The 20,099-nt window shown below is 51.8% G+C and overlaps 1 protein-coding gene across 2 annotated transcripts in view; it reads left to right on the top strand.

Annotated features, from left to right (window-relative positions):
* Nucleotides 1-20,099, top strand: part of KIF2C (kinesin family member 2C) — a 27,284-nt gene that overhangs the window by 3,038 nt on the left and 4,147 nt on the right. Inside the window, exons 3-18 of one of the 2 annotated variants that reach the window (XM_019531316.1) lie at nt 4,017-4,124; nt 4,421-4,469; nt 6,170-6,217; nt 7,609-7,731; nt 8,842-8,955; nt 9,341-9,441; nt 10,752-10,847; nt 12,521-12,575; nt 12,667-12,829; nt 13,813-13,903; nt 15,198-15,261; nt 15,456-15,547; nt 15,784-15,926; nt 17,469-17,673; nt 18,638-18,748; nt 19,758-19,825. In XM_019531316.1, the coding sequence (XP_019386861.1) occupies nt 4,017-4,124; nt 4,421-4,469; nt 6,170-6,217; nt 7,609-7,731; nt 8,842-8,955; nt 9,341-9,441; nt 10,752-10,847; nt 12,521-12,575; nt 12,667-12,829; nt 13,813-13,903; nt 15,198-15,261; nt 15,456-15,547; nt 15,784-15,926; nt 17,469-17,673; nt 18,638-18,748; nt 19,758-19,825 (1,631 nt within the window). The remainder of the gene's footprint in view (nt 1-4,016; nt 4,125-4,420; nt 4,470-6,169; nt 6,218-7,608; nt 7,732-8,841; nt 8,956-9,340; nt 9,442-10,751; nt 10,848-12,520; nt 12,576-12,666; nt 12,830-13,812; nt 13,904-15,197; nt 15,262-15,455; nt 15,548-15,783; nt 15,927-17,468; nt 17,674-18,637; nt 18,749-19,757; nt 19,826-20,099) is intronic. The other variant, XM_019531317.1, reaches the window with a different exon arrangement.

Below are 20,099 nucleotides of genomic sequence, written 5' to 3'. Positions count from 1 at the left end.
TGCATCCACAGATGCATCTCAAGCAGGTCCAGGGAGGTGATCCTCCCCCTCTATGCGGCACTGGTCAGGCCACAGCTGGAGTACTGCGTCCAGTTCTTGGCGCCGCACTTCAGGGGGGATGTGGAGAGCATGGAGAGCATCCAGAGGAGGCCACTTGCATGATCAGGGGGCAGCAGGGCAGGCCCTACAAGGACAGGCGATGGGACCTGAACCTGTTCAGCCTCCACAAGAGAAGGCTGAGGGGGATCTAGTGGCCTGTTACAAACTAGTCAGAGGGGATCAGCAAGCATTGGGGGAGTCCCTGTTCCCCTGAGCACGACCAGAAGTGACTAGAAATAATGGTCACAAGCTGGCAGAGGGGAGATTCAGATTAGATATCAGGAGGCGCTACTTCACGGTCAGGGCAGCTAGGATCTGGAACCAACTTCCAAGCGAAGTGGTGTTGGCTCCTACCATGGGGGTCTTTAAGAGGAGGCTGGATGTACACCTTGCTGGGGTCATTTGACCCCATTACTCTTTCCTGCCACGGCAGGGTTTGGACTTGATGATCTGCTCAGGTCCTTTCCCGACCCTAGCCTACCAACTGTGAAACCCTAGCATTGATGAATCTATGTTTGCTCCTGGAAGATGATGCTTACCACATTTGTCATGGACTGGAAAAGAGCATTGCCTTCTGTAATAAGACTATAGGGAGTTGAGAGAATACATCTGAATTACTATTAATTTACATGTATCTGCTTTCACCTCTCTCTTGTGTTGTACAATTACAGGAGTCCCTGCATCGTGACTTCTTCCTTGAAGCGGTGTTATAGTGCTATTAAGTCTTGGGAAGTTGATAGGATGGTGGGTTTCCATTTTGCCTTGTGAGCTGGCACTGCTGAACTTGGCAAGTCCTATTTTATGTGAGTTTAGCAGCTTCATGTGGCTGCTCAGTGCCTCTAATGATTAGGGGCCTGGGAGGCAAGACTGATGAGGAAAGGCTGAAAGAGCTCCTGTTATTTAGCCTGGAGAAAAGAAGACTGGGGTGGGGGGTTGATAAGTCTTCAGATCCCTGAAGAGCAATCGCAGCGAGGATGGAAATGGGCTTTTCTCTGCGACTGTAAAGGACAGGACTAGGAGCAACAGCCTCAAGTTGCAGCAGGGGAAGTTGAGGTTGGAGATGAGGAGGAACTTTCTGACTTTGAGTGGGGTCAAGCACTGGAATAGGCTCCCCAGCGAGGCTGTGGTATCTCCATCCTTGGAAACATTCAAGAGCAGGTTGGATAGTCACGTGGCTGGGATGGGTGAGTCCGGGAAGATCCTGCCTTGAGCAGGCCTCATGAGGTCCCTTCTGGCCATACTTTTCTGTCATCCTAACAATCTGTTCAGGTTTCCTCCAAGAAGCCCCGAATACGTGATGGTGAGTTGAGTTTGTTGTTTTTGATGATGCAATATGTCCTGCATTAAAACTACCCTGAAATGTAGTGCTGATCTGACATTTCTAGTTTCTTGGAAGTCAAATAGGTCTGCAGCAGAAAGGGGCTTGACTCTTGTTCGGGTTGGATTCCAGCTGTTAATTGCATTACCTGCACTTGAGACACTGCCAGGGCACACACAGGCAGAAGACAAAGCACTCCAGCCAGGTGGAGGCCTGAAGGAGAAGGCAAAGCCTCAAAGAGGAAATTGGGTTCTTGGCATATCCTGCCTGATCCCCATCAATCCAGGTTCTGCCAGCCAAATTAGACCCTCTGTCATACTTGTGTAGACCCACCAATTTTGCTGAGGGCATGTAATATTGGCAATCTATTATTTTGCTCTCTAAAGATGAGCTGGATGGCAAGAATCCGTGACCCTCAGACTGAGCTTGCAAGGCCAGGCTTTAACAGGAGTGTGATGTGACCCTTCACAGTGCTCAGAAGTAGATCTTTGACAAGGGATGTAGTCAGAGAAAATCCTTAATTATACAGTACTTAATGAGTCATAAGCTCCCGAATAAACAATACTCTTGTCTCCATAAATATAACTGATTTTTAGTTGGGCCAGTTCCAGAACTAAAGGGACTTGTTTTGAACCCTGTATGGGTTGCATACAGGCAGCCTGTAGAAAGAGCTGCCAGTTCTCAAATGCACTAAACCTGCACCCACCTGCATGAATGCACGTCACACCATTTCATTTTCAAGTGGACTAATTTTAGGTGAGGTCTAATCTATAAAATTTGACAGGTACTTTAATTTTGTGTGCTTGGCGACAATGCACCATTTCACTTGTCTGGCAGGCTTAAATGATGACTTTTTGCTCTTTGTGTGGCCTTTATTTTTATCCAGTGATGCCTTTTAAAAAGACTGTATAAAATAGGAACTTTCTGTGCAGCAGTGGTGCTGTTTTTAATGTCAAGGGTAGCTGAATTTCTGCGGAGGTTGCAGTAATATATCATCCAAGCCCTGTGCATACGGACTCTCCCAAAGTTGGCACTGTGCTGTTGATAAAAGGTGGAGATTTAGAAACAGGAGCCAGTATGGCCAAGTCTTCATCCTCTGAGATCCTCTCCCCACTTCTTCCCCCTGCCCTGAGGACACTTGTGACATCACGCTTTTCCAAAGCTGAGAATGTTGTCAGTGCAGGATTATGATGTCGCTGCTGTGTCAAGAAGGTGGGCTGAAGTGAAAGCACTTTACATGCTTCTAGCCAGCTGGAGGGAGTCCAGAAAATGCTCTTGGATTAAACCTTGGTCCTCCATTTAGCTCAGTGTAAGTAGCTCTTTCCTGGATTTAGGGTTTCTGGAACCCTGCACCACTCTCTGGGAGCAAAAACCATGCGGTGACTGGGGTTTGCTAAGACCTGCCCCTAGAGCAAGGGTGGGCAATTATTTGGGCTGGGTGAGCGGGGGGATGCCAACACCTGCAGAGCCAACAGGAAGCTGGGGTGGGGTGGAGGAGTTGGCGCACTGCAGTCGAGCGGCACGGGGCACAGCCTTCCCTTCTCAGGCTCCTGGCAGCAGCTGGTGGGCTGGATAGGCTTGACTGGCAGGTTGGGTACAGCCCACGAGCCATATTTTGTCCTAGATATTAAACCGACTGGTGCTGAGCCTGTCCTGCCCATCTCTCCAGAAGTGCTGGTGGCTCCTGACTGGCAGCTACTGGTAGAAAAAACAGTAAAACAAAACCCCATTTCTTTTAAATTTCAGACTGTTGGAGCGGGATTTAAAATGCTATGTTGTTAGTCAGAACAGGCCGTAATCTCCCCATCTAGCAGGTGGGTGGCTCAGATCTGTTTAAGCCTGGTATTTGGCTGTTAAGTCTTCCATCACAGCTAAGAACGTGAGATGTGCTGTGTGCTGGGTCAGACCCCAGGCCTGTCTTGCCCAGCGCCCTGCGTCACACGGTGGCAGAGCACGGAGGCTGGAAGGGAGAGTGACTGGGTCTGAGCGGGGTTTTTCCCCATTGTTTCTCTCCCACTTGCAGCCTCCAGCATTTAGGGTTCAGGCAGTTCTGATTCAGAGCCTGTGCCCCTCACTCCTGAGCTCCATAGCTACTAATGCCACTTATCTCCAAGAATTCATCCAGTCCCTTTTTGAATCTGGTTAAAATGTCAGCTTTGGCAACATCGGTGGCAATGAGTCCCATCCTTTAATTCCACAGTGGGTGAAAAAGCACTTCCTGGTGTTAGTTTTAAACTTGCAGCCTGCTCGTTTCATGTTACGACCGCTGGCTCTTGTATTGAGAGAGGTGGTAAATAATAAATCCCTATTGACTTTCTCTTTGCCATTTAGTATTTTGTAATTCTCACTATGTCTCCCCTCAAGTATCTCTTCTCTAAACTGGACAGGCCTGGTCTTGTCTCTCCTTGTGTGGCGGTCCCCCCATTCATCCTTGTTGCCCTTCTCTGGATTATCCTTTCTGAAGTGTGGGAACCAGAACTGGGCACAGCATTCAAGGTGTGGATGCGCCATGGATTTGTAAAGGGGCATTATGATATTTACTATTTTGTTGGTGGAAATGTTTTTCCTTTCTCTCTGACACTTGTCTTTGCCTTTCTAGATTGAGATTAATGATGTAATAGCTATAAATCCTGAGATCGTTGAAGAAATTCCTAGCCCCTCTGAGGTGAAAGAGAACTTTCCTCTGCAGGAGAATGTAGGTGTCCAGGTCAGTGCTCTCAAATGCTTCAGACTTTATCATGGTGCTGAAATTCAAGCAGGGGCAGGTGGAGATGTAAATGCCTCTGTAGCAAAATAAGTATTTGCTTCTTGAAGTCTACTTTGACCCTTTAACCCTATGGATGTGCAGGTAGGGTTTATAGTGGGGTGGGTTTGTGGAGCGTTCTACCATTTGAAATAGATAAGGAGCACTTTTAAGTAAGTGACACTGTCCTAACACGCAGGTGTGGTACGTGATTTAGGAACTTATCCCCCTTGGTGACTGCAGTCTATTGCTTATTGCAGACATTCAAGCGAAGAACAACATCGTCAAAAATCCCTGCCCCGCGTGAAGGTAAGAATGTCCGATTCCACTCCTCTCCTGTAGTCCTGGGAACTGCTGCTATTTGTCCTGTGTCAGAAATGTGGTCCAACAAAAGTCAGTCTCCGCAGTCTGATTATCAAGATCTTGTGTTGATACCTACATAATGTTACAGATTCAATTCAGAAGTCACAAGGCTTTGAGTACATTGATTACCTTTAAGAGGGTTCAGATGCCTTCATGCCCCAGTGCAGTCCCTCTGCCAGCAGGCTGCTCTAGTGCTTCTGTGGGTGAGCAAGCGCACAAACTGGAGGGCTGGTAAGCTGTCACTTGCCTTTTCTCATAGCTCTCACTTAATCTGTTCCACTCACAAGTTACAACCAAATTCTTACAGCAGCTAATTTAATACATTCTCCAGTGCAAGGGAAGCGGGTGCTATGGAGCCCTCCGGAGCAGGGAAAGGGCTACCTTCTTTGAGCTATAAGATGGGGAGAAAAATGGAAGCAACAAGAAAACACTAGGAGTGAAAAGGGGACGTGCATCTGTTGAACAGTCTGCTAAGAAAATAGTGGAGGCCTGGCTCTTGCTGGGCTTTCTAGACTAGCCAATGTGTGCACGAACGTTGTGTAGGTCAGAGCCTCTGAGCTCACAGACCAAAATGGTTTGGGGACAGACTTTAGCAGAGGAGAGTGGTGTGAAAAGATGGAGAGGAGCGGTCCCAGCAAGGTTGCCTGCCCTTGCAGGGCATCAGTTAGGCCTATTCGCCCCCTTCACATGCACTGGCAGAAGGCACAATAGGTTGGCAGCTTAGAGCAGGGGTTGACTACCTACAAGCTGGTCCTAGCCCTGCCCACCTCTAACCCGAGCTGGGCTGTTAAATACAAAGGATGAGGAAAGGGGAAGCAGGTGCTGCTGAAAGGGGCAGAGATGGGGTGAAGAAATTCCCATGTTCACGCAAGCCTCCTGTTGGCCACCATTTGTCCTCTTCGGAGAGTCCATGCTGTGAGCACTGCCCTGCCCCTCGGTCCTGTGTGATGCTGGAGGGGAAAGGTGACTTGTAGGGCAGGACCAGTGTGAATCTGTCACAGCAGCCATAATGGCCTTAAACCTAGACTGCTCCATCAAGTTTGGGAACTGGTTGGTATCTTGGGGCACAGCAGTGACTGTCTGGGCAGCTCCGTTCCGGGAAGCGAATGGCCAGCCGAAGAAACAAAGGGCTTTGCAGCCAGTCCCTGACAGGTGGGATGTGCCATCCCGAGCTCCCCATTGCTCTTCTGCAGCAGAGACCTGTGACTGTTGGGCATGTGGTCTACGTGCGGTCCCCATCACCAAGTGCAAGGCCAGCTCGCGGAGCAGGGTGTTTTCAGTCTTCCGTTAGCTCCAACACATCTCACTCGAGGCCACTTGAGTTCACCTTGTTTCAAGCCCTGTAGCACAAAGGTGAGCAAGCTGAATCCCAGCTTTGGGTATTACAGCTCTGTAAGGAAACAGGAGTCCCTCAGGGTGCAGTGGGCCCTGTCACCTCAAACCCAAAGCTTGTAAATTCTGGAAGCTTTTTGCAGTGGCCTGTACTGTGAGAACCCCCTGAACCGAATCTGCAGCTTCTTTCTGTAGCAGAGTGGCCTTCCTGCCCAGCTCTCTGGCGAGCCTGGGTTTGGAAATAGTGCCTTGCGATGCGTGGCATCTGCTCTTTCCCAGTGTGATGAACATCTCCTTCTGTTTTGTTCCTAAAGTTGCAAAAGTGACACCTACGGTCTCTGAACCTGACCAGCAGCTGCCAGGTAAAGGGGTCTGATGAGGTCTGCATGTTTCACAGGCACAGCTGCCAATGCTGTGGAGAGGGCTTACCCAGAATGCTTGCTAATCATAAACCCGGGGAAGGAGTCTTGATTCTTCATGTGCAAATGACTCTGGCTTCAGCATCGTTATTGGTCAGTCAGAGGGGGTATCCAAGATTTAGACTGCAGACTGTCAGTCTGATATGCTTACTTTGCCGAACAGTCTGAAGGGGCCAGATCATGGGCAGTATGGCCTAGGGGTTAGGTCCCTGAGGGGAGATAGGAGCCAGAAGCTGGGTTAGAGTTCAGGAGCCAAATTACCAGATTTGGAAGGAAATCCAGGGAGAGTCCACAGCATGAGCCAGGGGCAGTGTCTGGGAATCAGATGCCAAGTTATCAACCAAGAACAGAGCCAAGCAGGGTCAGGAGATGGGTCCAAAGTTGGAGTCCAAGGATGGAGCGGGGACCAGGAGGCTGGCCGCAGCAGGCTAGCTCAGACCTGTTGCCTCGGGAAGGCAAGCTGGTCAACTAGCTGGGCAGTGCTTGCCAGCCAGAAGCCCAAGGCAGGTGCAGCTGCCCAGGCTGGGCTCCCTGAGAGGGTCCCTGACGCAATCCTAAGCTAAGGCACCGGTGTTGAGAAGCTCCCGGAACTCCTCCAAGTAGGAAGCTGGCTGCTGTCTTGAATGACCGTGAGGATGTTCCTTGTATTTATCCAGTAGCTTGTTGGGGCAGTGCAGTGTTATCACAGAGGCAGCAGCTCCACAGCTGTTAAGTGAAGGGGGCATTGCTGCAGCAGTGGTGATGGGCACAGTGCTTCCCCGGAGCAGCTTCCTCATGCCAGACCTGGCAGGAGAGCGAGAGGGGCGGTCATTGTCACTCTCCTTCAGGAGCCAGCACAAGGACTTCAAGGATGCCAGGTGGTGGGGCACATCTGGGCAGGGGAGGCTTGTTGCCAAGACAGCCATGCTCCTTTCAGCTGCTGGACTGCTGCCCCTTCGTCACCACAGAGCCCATCTGCCAGCCTGTATGTGCGAGGCTCTGTGGGCAATTCCCAGTACCCTGAGCTTCTGAATTGCCCCCTTGGTAAATGGCAGCTCGTGAACTGCAGCTAATGAATCCTGGCATTCTCTGGGCCAAGTGGGACAAGGGAGGGGGTCCCCCGGGTCTGAGGTCCCATCTGAGTGGTCTTGTCTTCTGCTGCTGGCACCCCCATGAGCACCTTTCACCCAGCTGCCTGGCTAGCTCACCACTGCACCTCCCTCACTTCCCTAAAGCCTCCAAGATGCTGCCGCCATTGGTGTAACCACATTAGGTTCTGTACTGCTGTGTGCTACTCGGGCCTTTTCCGTGCCCAGTGCCCAGAAATGCTGACCTCGTTTCCCTTGTCCTCGCAGCCGTACGTGGGAGAGTCACCAGGATGTCTGTCATCACAGAGGCGCAGAGCAGGCTCCAAGAAAATGAGATGGAGGTGGATCCGTCCTCTTCGATGCAAGCAAGAAATGCTGTGGCAGCTCCGGGTGAGTGGCCGGCTGGTAAATGCTTTGCATGCAGAGCGGGACAGGTTGTGAGAGGCTGGTGCCTGGCTGGAAAGTAGGTTCTGCCCGTTGACGAGGGTCTTGAGGCACCTGGCAGAGCCTCCTGATGCGATGGAGGTAAATGTTGCCAATTGTTTGCACACCCAGGAGTAAACCTGACGTTGGTTTATCGGGGCTGTGTAACCAAGTGTCGCTAGCTGCAGTTCTTGGGAATGGCAGACCTCTGGCTGGCCAGGGGAAGATGGCAGGTGCACAGGCAGCTAACGATGCCATGTGATCACACCATTAATACACTTGTTGCCTAAAGCAGGGTTGTCTGACTTCTAAGCCACTGGAGGCTGCACAGGCAGGCACCCCTGCTGCTGCACTCCCCATTCCCTGGCCTTACCCTCAGCTCCCTGGTCACAGGCTACGTCCTCTCTTCTGCTTTTTTCAGTGAGCACAGGTGCTCCAGGCCACCAGGTCCCTTAGTATCACAGGCTGTGCCGCCCTGCCCAATCCCTCTGGGATGCGGGCAGGAAGCAGCAGCCGAGGGAGAGTGGGGAGCCTGGAGACCCCTGCTGCTGCTGCAGCCAGAGTGATGGAGCAAGTGGCAGCTGGGTGGGAGCCTGGGGGGCTACATGAAAATGCCACGTGGTTGTTAAACCGAAGGCAGCGTGTCCCTGTAAACGAGTTGTACAGCAGCATAAAGGCCAGTCTTGCACCTGAATTCTGCAGTACCTCAATGCAGGGGTCAGCAAGCTACAGCCTGTGGGTGGGACCCAGCCTGCTAAGTGATGTCACACAGCCCGTGGAGCCAGAACTTGAGCGGTGCAGGGTCACGAGTGTCATGATCTGCTTTGGAACGAGCTCAGCTTACATGGCTGCTGCTCAAAGGGTTGTCACCCCCTGCCCTAGCACAGGTGAGAATGGCCCTTGTGCTTCTTTATGGTTGTGCCCTTTGTTGTTTGGCCCAAACTCTCATGGCACAAACCTCTTTTCTCTTCCCCTTTCCCTGAACCCTCTCTGCCCTCTGGGTTTTGCACACGGAAACCCTCTGTCCTTGCTTCTGAGGCCTAATCAATGCTCTTCCATTGCTGCACTTCCCTTCAGCCATCAGTCAAACCCGGGTTAGCAGGCAGCGTTGTGCTACAGAATCCTCGCTGGCAAACGAAATGGTGGAAGAACATCTTCCCCCTGCCAGGAGCAGCTCTTCCTCATATCCAGGTACAGGGAGCAGTGGGAGGAGCATGGACTTGTTGATCAGCATTGCAGCAGCGTCTGTTGGGGCTTGGTTTCCCTATACTTGAGGCAACCTTCACTCAATAGTGCTTTAGGGGTGCTAAGACACCCCTCGGTGGCTTCCAGTTAAAAGGTCATTTTGCTGTCAAGTTGCATCTGTTTGGACGTGCCAGCTCTCGAACTGGTTTCTCAAAGTAGATGTCTTCTGGGAAGGCAGCACTGAAAGCAGAACACACCAAAGGATCGCCCTCTAGAAGATAGGGCCCTGTGCAAATGGGATGTCATTAACCTAGGCCTAGACAAAGGGTGGGGGGTTCTTTTTAGATGGGACTGCTTTTCAGGGGTGATGGATATGTCCTTTTTTTCTCAGTTCGGAGGAAATCTAATATTGTGAAAGAGATGGAGAAGATGAAGAACAAGAGGGAAGAGAAGAGAGCTCAGAATAGTGAGATCAGGACGAAACGGGCACAGGTGGGGAATGGCACTGCTTATAAAACAGAGCTAACGGAGAAACCGGGTTAGTGTATGCATATTGGGCAAGCTGGATATCGAGCATGGGTTTTTTGGATTACTTTGCATTCTTTAAAAGGCTCTTCTCATAGATAGAATCTCTTTAGGAATCTCAGGTAGTTGATTTTTGGATGTTGGGGGAGGGTGGTTAATTCCCTGACCGTTTTTTTTCTGCCAGTCCAGGGATTGCTGCAGCAGGTGGAGCTTCACAATGTTCTTGCAGGTCTTTTGCTGTGCCAGTAGACTCCACCTGACTCCACTGGGTCTCTGAGCTGAGCTAACTCTACTAACCGCTGCTAGCCCTAGAAAGCAGCCTGGTGCCAAGTGCAGCTCTGGAGCTTGTTGACGGCGTAAGGCAGGCTGCTGGCAAACCTCATCGCAGGGCAGGCAGATCAAGCTGAGCTAGTCATATGGTTACAGAGCTTGTAACCAGATAATGAGGCTGTAGACCGTGCTAGATCTCTATTGCGTGGCCTCTCTTCTCTTGGCCATATGAAGCCTCACAAGGGAGAGCTGCTGGTGCAGGATTCTCCTGCTGTCCTCCCTAGATCAGTGGTTCTCAACCTCTTAAATACAAGACACCCCTTGGGAAATGCCAGCTCTGTGTTCTCACTCCTTTTTTTTGACTACAGAAAAAAAATTAGAGGAATTCTCCCATTGCAAAGAGCTGAGCAAGCTGGGCGGAATGACTTTAGCAATACAGATTCCTAAATGAAATCTGGGATTATCTTGTGAATCCTAACAGTGCAAACACTGCTTGGCACTTTTGAAATGATCTCCAGGCACCCCATCATACTGCAGTACCCTGGATGAGAATCATGGCCCTAGAAAAAGCAGGGAGCTGGCTCAATGCTGGGTTGACTGTCCTTAGTTTTCTATGGTGTGGCATCTTTGTCAGCATGGTGGAGCCCTTGCCGACTCCAGTGTTGCTGTGCTGTGCTGTGCTTTGTACAGGGCTAGCATGCTGGATGTGGTGGTACCGCGAGGCAGCAGTGGGCTGGAAGTGGGAAATCCTAGGTGTCTTGGTGGAGGGCAGTGGATGTAGGCAGTGAGGAGGAACAGCAGCAGAATGCAACTGCGGATCTCCTTGGAAGTTGTCCTTCCTGCTGCATGGGACAAGTCCCCCTGCCTGGCCTTAAATGTTCCAGCAGGTGATTTGCAGCACCATGGGGTTCTTCTACAGACCAGGGCACCTAGTGTTGGTATTTGACACCCTCTTGGCTGTGGCCTGTAGCAGCTGAAATACCTTATTGCCTGTCATTGACCTGCAGGAATTCGACAGCAGCTGCCCGAACTGGGAGTTTGCACGAATGATCAAAGAAGTCCAAGCAACTTTGGCCTGTCGGCCCATATCCATGGATGATCCGGTGAGTCGATATTGGCACCGACTGCCATGGAAATACCACAGGAGTCTGCCTTTCATCATGCTGGGGCTGGGGCTGGGGCTACAACCTGGCCAGAAACATTGGCCTTGGTACTGGCTTAGCGTAACCTAGTAGAAGTATGGATGAGCTAGAACAGAGTCCCACTGTGCTCGACTGGCTGAGCTTGTTCCTATTGCACCAGAGCTGTGGGCTAAACATTAAGGGTAACATTCAAACCAGGTCAGTGGACAAAGCAGTGAAGGGGGTTGCATCACCTCTGGAGTTGCTCGAGCTTTCATTAAACACCCAGATAGCTGGAGTGATCTTCTCGTGACAAAGCTGTACTCCAGACCACCACATGTAGTGTTCCATTGCTGCGCAGCAAGCTCCACGACAGGTGATTGGGGCAAAGGGATCTCCTGCGAGGCAGGATTGGACCAAAAGAAATCTTGTGCAGTTCAGTAAAGATAAGTGCAAAGTCCTGCACTTAGGACAGAGCAGTCCCATGCACTGGGACAGGCTGGGGACCAACTGGCTGGACAGCAGCTCTGCAGAAAAGGACTTGGGGGAACGGGGGACAAAAAGCTGAACAGAAGCCAGCAGTTACCAAGAAGGCTCCCGGCATCCTGGGCTGCATTGGGAGGAGCGCTGCCAGCAGATCGAGGGCAGTGATTCTATTCAGCACTGGTGAGGCTACATCTGAAGTCCTGTGTTCAGTTGTGGTCCCCCCACTACAGAAAGGATGTGGACACATTGGAGAAAGTCCAGCGGAGAGCAACAAAATGGTTTGGGGGTTGGGGGTCATGACTGGTGAGGAGAGGAAACTGGGCTGATTTAGTCTGGAGAAGAGAAAACTGATGGGGATTGAACAGCAGCCTTCAACTCCCTGCAGGGGGGTGCAAAGAGGATGAAGCTGGGCTGTTTTCAGTGGGGGCACATGACAGGACAAGGAGTAATGGGCTCAACCTGCAGCGAGGGAAGTTGAGGTTGGATATTAGGAAAAGCTTTCACTAGGAGGGTGGTGAAGCGCTGGAACAGGTTACCCAGAGAGGTGGTGCAATCTCCATCCTTGGAGGTTTTGAAGACCCGGGTAGACAAAGCCTTGGCTGGGATGATGTAGTTGGGGCTGATCCTGCTTGGAGCAGGGGTTGGACTAGATGTGACCTCCTGAGCTCTCTTCAACCCTGGTTTTCTATGATTCTACGACCTACAGCCAGCATCATGTTTGTACAAGCCACGGGCATTTGCCTAGCGCTTTCCTCTAGTCAACACCTCCCCCCACTGACTGCAAACCGATAGGATCAAAGCCAGCCCTGATGGGCTACCGAATCTGTGGAGTCTTGTACGGGCTGAATTCAGCCCAGTGGCTGCAAAAAACAGCTCCTCTGTTTGGCTCAGTCTCTCATGATGGAAGGCTGCTGGCAGGGCTTCGTTGGAAGGGATCATGCGGCAAAGCAGCTGTCACTTTTCAGGAGCAGGTGAATCTTGAGCAGCAGAAAAGTTCTTTCCAGCAAAGCTGTGTCCTCCCCAGCAGCCTCATTGCCTGAGCACTCCTGCCATAGTTTGAGCAGCAGCTGCTCCATAGCATAGGCTCAGCCTGAGACGGCACATACATGACTGGGGAGTCCTGGAGCTCTCTGCTCGGTCTCTGGTAACCTGTCATCCTTCTCCCCCAGATAGAAGAACACAGGATTTGTGTTTGTGTGAGGAAGCGGCCCCTCAATAAGCAAGGTAAGCACGAACGGGTGAAGCCTGCCCTGTGCGCTGAGCGGGGTTGGACATGGCCTCCTTTGTGTGACGTACCGAACATTGCCCTCAACAGAGCGTCTCAAGAAGGAATGTGACGTGATCACAGTTCCCAGCAAGAACGTCCTGCTGGTGCATGAGCCCAAGTTGAAGGTGGACCTCACCAAGTACCTGGAAAACCAAGCCTTCAAATTTGACTACTCATTTGATGAAACGGCCTCCAACGAGATGGTGTATAGGTAATGGACTTTGCCACTTGGTGGAGGCAGACGACTTAGTCTGTCTCCACCATAAGATGTAGTCTGTCTCATGAGTAAATTGAAAGCAGCTGTCTCTGGTTATGTAGTTAGGGGCATTCGATCTGCAGGTGCTTGTAAGGTCACATCTGACTACCCCCGATTTGGTTAGAAACCAGCAGGCTGTATGTCCATTAAGCCTCTTGGTGAAGTTTCAGTCATAGTCCAAGAGAAATCGGGTTGGAAGGGCCCTCCAGAGGTCGTCTGGTCCAGCCCTCCACCCCATTCAGGCCCAGCCCTATCCAAGCCATACCATAGAAATCCACTGCCCAGGCTCTTAGCAGAACTAGTCAGCCCTGACACAACACAAGGCATTGTGCCTGGACCTGCCCCAGGGAAGCAGGGGACCGTGGCAGCCCATGTCCCACTGCTCCGAACGTTGTTAATATACACTCGAGAGATCCCAGGCAGAGGTCATGCCCTGGCCACAGAAGAAAGCAACACCCTTGCCCTGACCCCATACCAGTCTGACCAGGGGGGAAATTCCTTCCTGACCCCAATGCAGCATCAGCCTGACACCGAGTGTTTTTTTTTTTTTTAACTCCTGGCATTGTTTGTTTTGTTGGGATTCCTGGGTGGAAATGGCCTCCACTGTGCCTTACTCTTGTCTTTATACATAATCACAGACAATGAGGGCTGGAAGGGAGCTCAGGAGTCGCATCTAGTCCAATCCCTGCTCCAAGCAGGACCAGCCCCGACTACATCATCCCAGCCAGGGCTTTGTCTACCAGGGTCTTAAACACGTGCAAGGATGGAGACTCCACCACCTCTCTGGGGAACCTGTTGCAGTGTTTTATGGCCCTCCATGGGAGAGAGTGTTTTCTTAATATCTAACCTCAACTTCCCTTGCTGCAGCTAGAGCCCATTGCTCAGTGTCCTGTCATCTGCCCCCACTAAGCTCTAGGTTTTGTGTTCTGAATTCCCAGGTTCACCGCAAGGCCTCTTGTGCAGACGATCTTTGAGGGCGGGAAGGCCACGTGTTTTGCATATGGCCAAACGGGCAGTGGCAAAACGCATGTAAGTGCTTGGGTTTGCAGTGTCTCTAGTTGTCCCAACCTACCTGGTGCAACGCTATGTTGCTCCTCAGTGATTTTTCTCTAGAAACTGCATCTTCTTTTTTTTATCAAAAGGAGGCTGGATGAACACCTTGCTGGGGTTGTTTCACCTCAGCATCCTTTCCTGCCCACAGCAGGGGGTCAGACTTGACGATCTGCTCTGGTCCCTTCTGACCCTACCTACTATGCAACTATCATCCTCTAAAATGACAGCAATAGGCCACTTGGCTAAGATCAAGTGTGCCTGGGGGCATCCGAACTCCCAGGTCTCTGGACCTGGGGCTTGCATACAGAATGCCCAACTGAATAGGCAGAGTATCTGAACCCCCAGACCTGTGGGCATGGAAAGGAGGATCCTGGCCTGGTGATCGTCTCATGGCTTGTGGAGTTTTGTAGACACAGTTATTGAACTTGGAACTGAATTGCCACGGGGAGACGGGTCACTTGTCAGCAGATGGGCTAATAATGTTGACTCTACAATGGAAGGCAGCAGTTGCTGCCTTTTGGTGGGCAGGAAAAGTTGTACGGCTGACTCTAACGTGCAGCCCGTGAAGAGCAGGAGGATCTGTTATCCAGGGCTCTGTCTCAAATTGGCACATTTCAGTATAAGAGCATAAGCACTGCCCTGTCCTGGGTCGGACCCTAGGTCCATCTTGGCCAGTCTCCTGCGTCACATCATGGCAGAGGCTGGAGGGAAAGTGATGGGCTGAGCAGGGTTTCCCCCGTTCCTCTCTCCCTTGCAGCCTCCAGCATTGAAGGTCTGATGCAGAGGCCATGCCTCTCACTCCCAAGCTCAATGGCTACTGATGCCCTTTTCCTCCAAGCATGGGTCCAGTCCCGTGGTGAATCTGGCTACACTCTTGGCTTCCACCACATCTAGTGGAAATGAGTCCCACACATCAGTGACACGCTGGGGGGAAAAAACTTCCTGGTGTTAATTTTAAACTCCTTCCCTGCTAGTTTCATGTTACAACCCCTAGCTCTGGCACCTTGGTCATGTTACAGTCCCCAGCCTATGAGACTAGGGTGCCAGCCTGCACATTGAGGTGTGAGGATCACATGTCATGTGTCCTGGATTGGTGTAGAGGCCCTAACACTTGCATGAGACGAGGTGTGTTTTTTACATGCACATGCTATAGGTGGCATCTCCATTTCTGCAGGTTACATTTGTCCATGGCTCAGAGTGCAATATATTATGGGGGGTGCAGTGTCTTGCTAGCCTGACTTCTCAGTAATGACCTGCCTTTATTTTATAGACCATGGGAGGAGATTTCTCAGGGAGAGCTCAGAATGCTTCCAAGGGGATCTATGCATTTGCATGTAAGTTGCTTCTAAGGGTTTGAACTAGAAACCAGTGCGTCTCTGTGCATGTACACGCATGTGTGTGCTTGGATCGTATCTATTATAGTGAAGCCTGTAAGACCTTTGAAGGTCCTTATGAATAAAAATATATGTAAGGATGCAGCTGGGACTGGTCTGTGATCTAGCTGACTATTGCCTCCTTTCCCTGTTAGCACGGGATGTCTTCCTCCTCCAGAACCAGTCACGGTACAGGAACCTGAGCCTGGAAGTCTACGTGACGTTCTTTGAAATCTATAATGGGAAGGTGAGACATTGCATATCTGTAACTTAAATCACTTATTTGTATTTGGCGCATTTTTTACCTCCTGCTTGCACATCCCTGTTGGGTGCTGGGTCTTTTGTGCCTCTGGAAGGATTTAATGGGGAAGTTTGGGTGATGTGTTGCTGGTCTGCCACTGTGGCACTGGGCTTTGCTTCCCTTCAAGACGTGGGTAGGGAGACGGACCCAAGGAAAGGAACCATCTTTGTGCTTCAATCCAGGTGTTCGACCTACTGAACAAGAAGGCAAAGCTCCGCGTGCTGGAAGACGGCAAGCAGCAGGTCCAGGTGGTCGGCCTCCAAGAGCACCAGGTCAGCTGTGCTGAGGATGTCATCAGGATGATCGAGATGGGCAGTGCCTGCAGGTTCGTCTCCAGAGGAAGCAGCAGTTTCTTTCTAGCTCGTATTAGAACTGGACCATCCGTAACTTTGGCCGCTTGACCAGGCTTCAGATGAGAGTTGGCTAACAACACTCCCCTGTGATGAGTATACCCTTCAGTTCCCAGGGGAGTAAGATCAGTCAGTATGGTACAAGGCCAGGGCACAGATACTGTAAGGGGTGGCTTGTTTTATGAAAAGCCTGTAGGAGGCCTCTGTCTGTCTCCTTAAAGGCCTCTCGGTCAGCACCTGCCTATCAGGAGCTTCTCAAGGCCTGTCGAACACGCTGCAGCACAGACCTCACTGGGCAGCTGAGAGCTGAGGCCCTGCTTGCCCTAGGGTCAGGAGGGGCAGCACAACTTCGGGCTTTTCCCCTGTGTGGCTGCTCTCTGCCCTGTGCCACTGTGAGAAGCATCTCCTCCAGGTGAGATGGTAACCAGCAGCTGGCCAGGCTCCTGGGACAGCGCACTGCTCTTCCAGCCTGTTTGCAGCTTGCTTTGGTGAAGGCAGTCGGTACTGCACTCCAGATGTGAGCCTCTCCTCCCCGTGCTCTGAGGCTGAAGCACAAACTGCTCTTAAAAAACCTACTTCCAAACTCTACTTCCAAAGGCAGTCCCGTCTGTAGAGCTTTTTCTTACCTAGTTCCCTGAGAGAAGGGTGGGGAGGTGACCCTACCATCTCTTTTGGCAGCAAGCAGCATTTGACTGATATGACCCCCTTCCTAGTAACGGTTATGGAGATTTGAAGATTGGGGGTAGGGGGGCTTTCAGTAGCTCACATGCCTCTTAGCTAAATATATACATGCTCACCAAAGCCAGTAGCAAACCCAAACCGGCCCTGGTGACCTTCCAGTGCTCGCAAACTATGAAGAGCTTTAGTCCAGCCTGCAAGTCTAACGGGTGCGTTTGCAGCAAACCGCACCCAGCTCTGTGCTGTGTAGACCTGATACATGAGGGATGCAGGCAGGGTTTGGGCTGGCCACTAACATAGCCAGTAGGGGAATGGATTGGTTTAAGAGGCCAAGGGAAAACATCCCATCCCTGGTGCCAGGCCCTGTGAGGACTTGTAGTGCAGGACTGGGGTGATGGGCCAACTCCACTTCCTCAGGAGAGCAAGGGCTGGTCACAAACAGGTGATGGGGCCCATTGTGTAGCACAACGGGCTGAGCCGGAGCCTGGACTTGGGGCATCAGAAGTGCTGCCCAGGAGAAACACTCCTCTATGGGAGGGACAGCCTGCAGTGCACAGCTTCCAGGCCTGAATAGGTCAATGAGAAGTTCAAAGCACAGCCAGGACAGAGAGAGTGGTGGGCTTGGGAGGGTCTGGAAGGAGGGGTTAGGAGTGGATTGAATTGAGCTGCAGGAATCGGGCACTGGTCACATCTTGTATTAGCCTGCGTGAAATAACAGGCAAGGCAGCTAGACCGTGTCACTCTGTCTGGCTGTGTAACTTGAGGCCAGCTCTCCTAGTGCTCGCCCCAGAGATGTCTTGACTCCTGAATTCCTCCTGTCTTTGTATCCCTCCCTGCAGGACATCTGGGCAGACCTTTGCGAACTCCAGCTCCTCCCGGTCCCACGCCTGCTTCCAGATCCTCCTCCGCCGCCGTGGGAAGCTTCACGGCAAGTTTTCCTTGGTGGACTTGGCTGGGAACGAGCGGGGTGCGGATACCTCCAGCGCTGACCGGCAGACACGTATGGAAGGGGCAGAGATCAACAAGAGCCTGCTGGCCCTGAAGGTAGGCAGTCACCCGTAAGAGCCGTGCCTAGATGGGGGCGCCCTCTTGGCTTGGCATAGTGTGACCGGCACAGTCTTCCCAGCACAGAGCAGTTTCTTACGGAACACTTGTACACGGAGACAGAGGAAAAAAATGCCCCGAGGCCCTGCCCATCTCTGCGCTTAAGCTACGTGGCTTATTAGCAGTCACAGTGTGATGTTGGAGGGCACAGAATGGTGATGCTGTCACACCTGGGATGTCTCTGGCAGCTTTTATTTTTATCTGGATAAGTACAAAAGAAGCCAAAGCCAGGTCCTCTGAACTAGACACCAGCTTATTGGGGTATTGGCAATCGGGCATCATTACCAAGAGCAGCTGCAAACAGAGGAGAACAGACATGCTTGCTGGCCCCTCAGAATCCATTCTCACGGTCTGAGGCGAGTTTGGGACTCCCAGCCCTATTCCGTCATGTGGAGACTTATACAGGTCAGATGTCTGTATTCCTGCCCATTTCTTTGAGAGAACGATATCTTGGCCAGTCGAGCAGGGAAACCAAGTCACGACCTGTGACCCTTGTTCTTTCCCGTGGTTGCTTTAGCACTGAGTGGTCACTGCCCTGTGCATTTCCCGTGAAACTTTCCCTGCTCCTCTTGCATGCTGGTCGTTGATCACAGAAGCAGTTCAGCCCAGTTCACAAAGCATCTGTGAGGAGGACTGTAGGGACGTACCCAGTGCAGCAGAAAGGGGTGAGGGGTGTGCAGGACTCCCTGACAGCAGCAGTGCCACGCAGTGCTCAAGGCGACTGTGTGTGAAAGCCAAAGCAGTTAAGCCATTGCGTGGAGCTCCTGCAGATTGAGAAGCTCTGGGACCCAGTGGACCTGGACCCTGACAGAGCCCTTGGGGTGGTGCCACAGCAGCCATCTAGTGCCATAGCGTGCTGGCAGGAGACGCTGTGTTGACGAGGCTCCCATGGTTTATTTCCTAGGAGTGCATCCGCGCGCTCGGCCAGAACAAGTCCCACACGCCGTTCCGGGAGAGCAAGTTGACCCAGGTGCTGCGGGACTCCTTTATAGGCTCCAACTCCCGGACCTGCATGGTGAGCACAGCACTTCACGGACAAACCCAGTGTCTGATTCAAGCACCTAAACCTATCGGATTTAGGCAGCTGATCGCTCAGAAAAGCAGGTGTCTAAAAGTGACCAGACCTTTCTTGACGCCAGCCCAAATCCGGTCACTTTGCAGGTGAAAGATTTAATTTTCTTTCCTGGAAACTTCCCCAGCTGAGCTAGTTTCTTCTGGCTGATGCCACCAAGAGCCACTCTGCATTCAGAGTTTAGTTATCAACCCCCTGCAGAAGCCAGAAGGAATAGCTCCCACACCAACAAGTTTACTAAGTGCCTGCTGGCCTGCAACAGCGGGACCAGAGCAAGGTACTCCCACCAGTACTGAATGCTGAACTGGTGGAGCTCTCTGCGCTCCAGGCCCTGTGGAGAGGTGGCAGGTGTCTCACTGTGCCACAGTTCAGTTCCCCAAGGTGAAAAAAACCAGCAAATAGCGGGGCTGGATGTAGAACTCAGTTTCCCCAGCTCAGAAGTCTCTTGCTGCCAGACAACATACAACAGGAGCCTGGATTATAGCAAGGAAGGGTGAAGAGCTGATTAAGTTGAGGTCTAGGAATTTAATAACTTGGGGGTCAAAGATCCAGTCTACAGAGCCCTGGCACCCAGCCCCCAGTGCTGCCTGTTTGTCCCAGCTGGGGTCTGTACTGGACTGGGAGCATGCAGTTGGTCTGGGGTGCATGTTGCTGGCGGCGTTTGGAGGCTGGTCCAGGGCATAAGCTGCCTGTGGCACCTGTACCGAACCAGCCCCAGGATGTGGATCCAGCATGCAGGGACAATCTGCAGGCCTGATCCAGCCCACAGACTTAGCTGGCCACTAATCTGTGCAGCCCAAGTTTCACACCGTAGTTTTAGAAGGAAGAAGTCATGTCTGAACCCAGGCTGTAAAACAACAGGTCACTAAGCTGTCTGCCTGGGATGTTTGCCCCATATTGTCTCGCCGGCAGGAGCCCACGTGGCCTGTAACAACCTCCTGTGTATTTGCAGATCGCCATGATTTCACCCGGCATGAGCTCTTGTGAATACACCCTGAACACCCTGAGATACGCTGACAGGTAACACTTCTCACACAGTGGCTTCACCCTGAGCAAAGGTTCTGCCCGTACTGCTGTTCTGTGTTGACTTTGGCAACACGCCTTTGAAGCTGCAGGGTCTCTACCTCACGTAGGGGAGACATGGGTGCTAGCTCTCCCTGGTCCTAGGGGTAGGTTCATAGATTTCATAGACATCAGGGCTGGAAGGGACCTCGGGAGATCGAGTCCAGCCCCGCCCAAAGGGCAGGAAGTCAGCTGGGGTCATAGGATCCCAGCAAGATAAGCATCCAATTTG

This window comes from Crocodylus porosus, unplaced genomic scaffold (assembly GCF_001723895.1).
Source record: "Crocodylus porosus isolate Cpor-Errol unplaced genomic scaffold, CroPor_comp1, whole genome shotgun sequence".
Classification (NCBI taxonomy): Eukaryota; Metazoa; Chordata; order Crocodylia; family Crocodylidae; genus Crocodylus; species Crocodylus porosus.
Note: the sequence above shows the minus strand (reverse complement) of the source record. Positions and strands in the feature narration are given on the sequence as shown.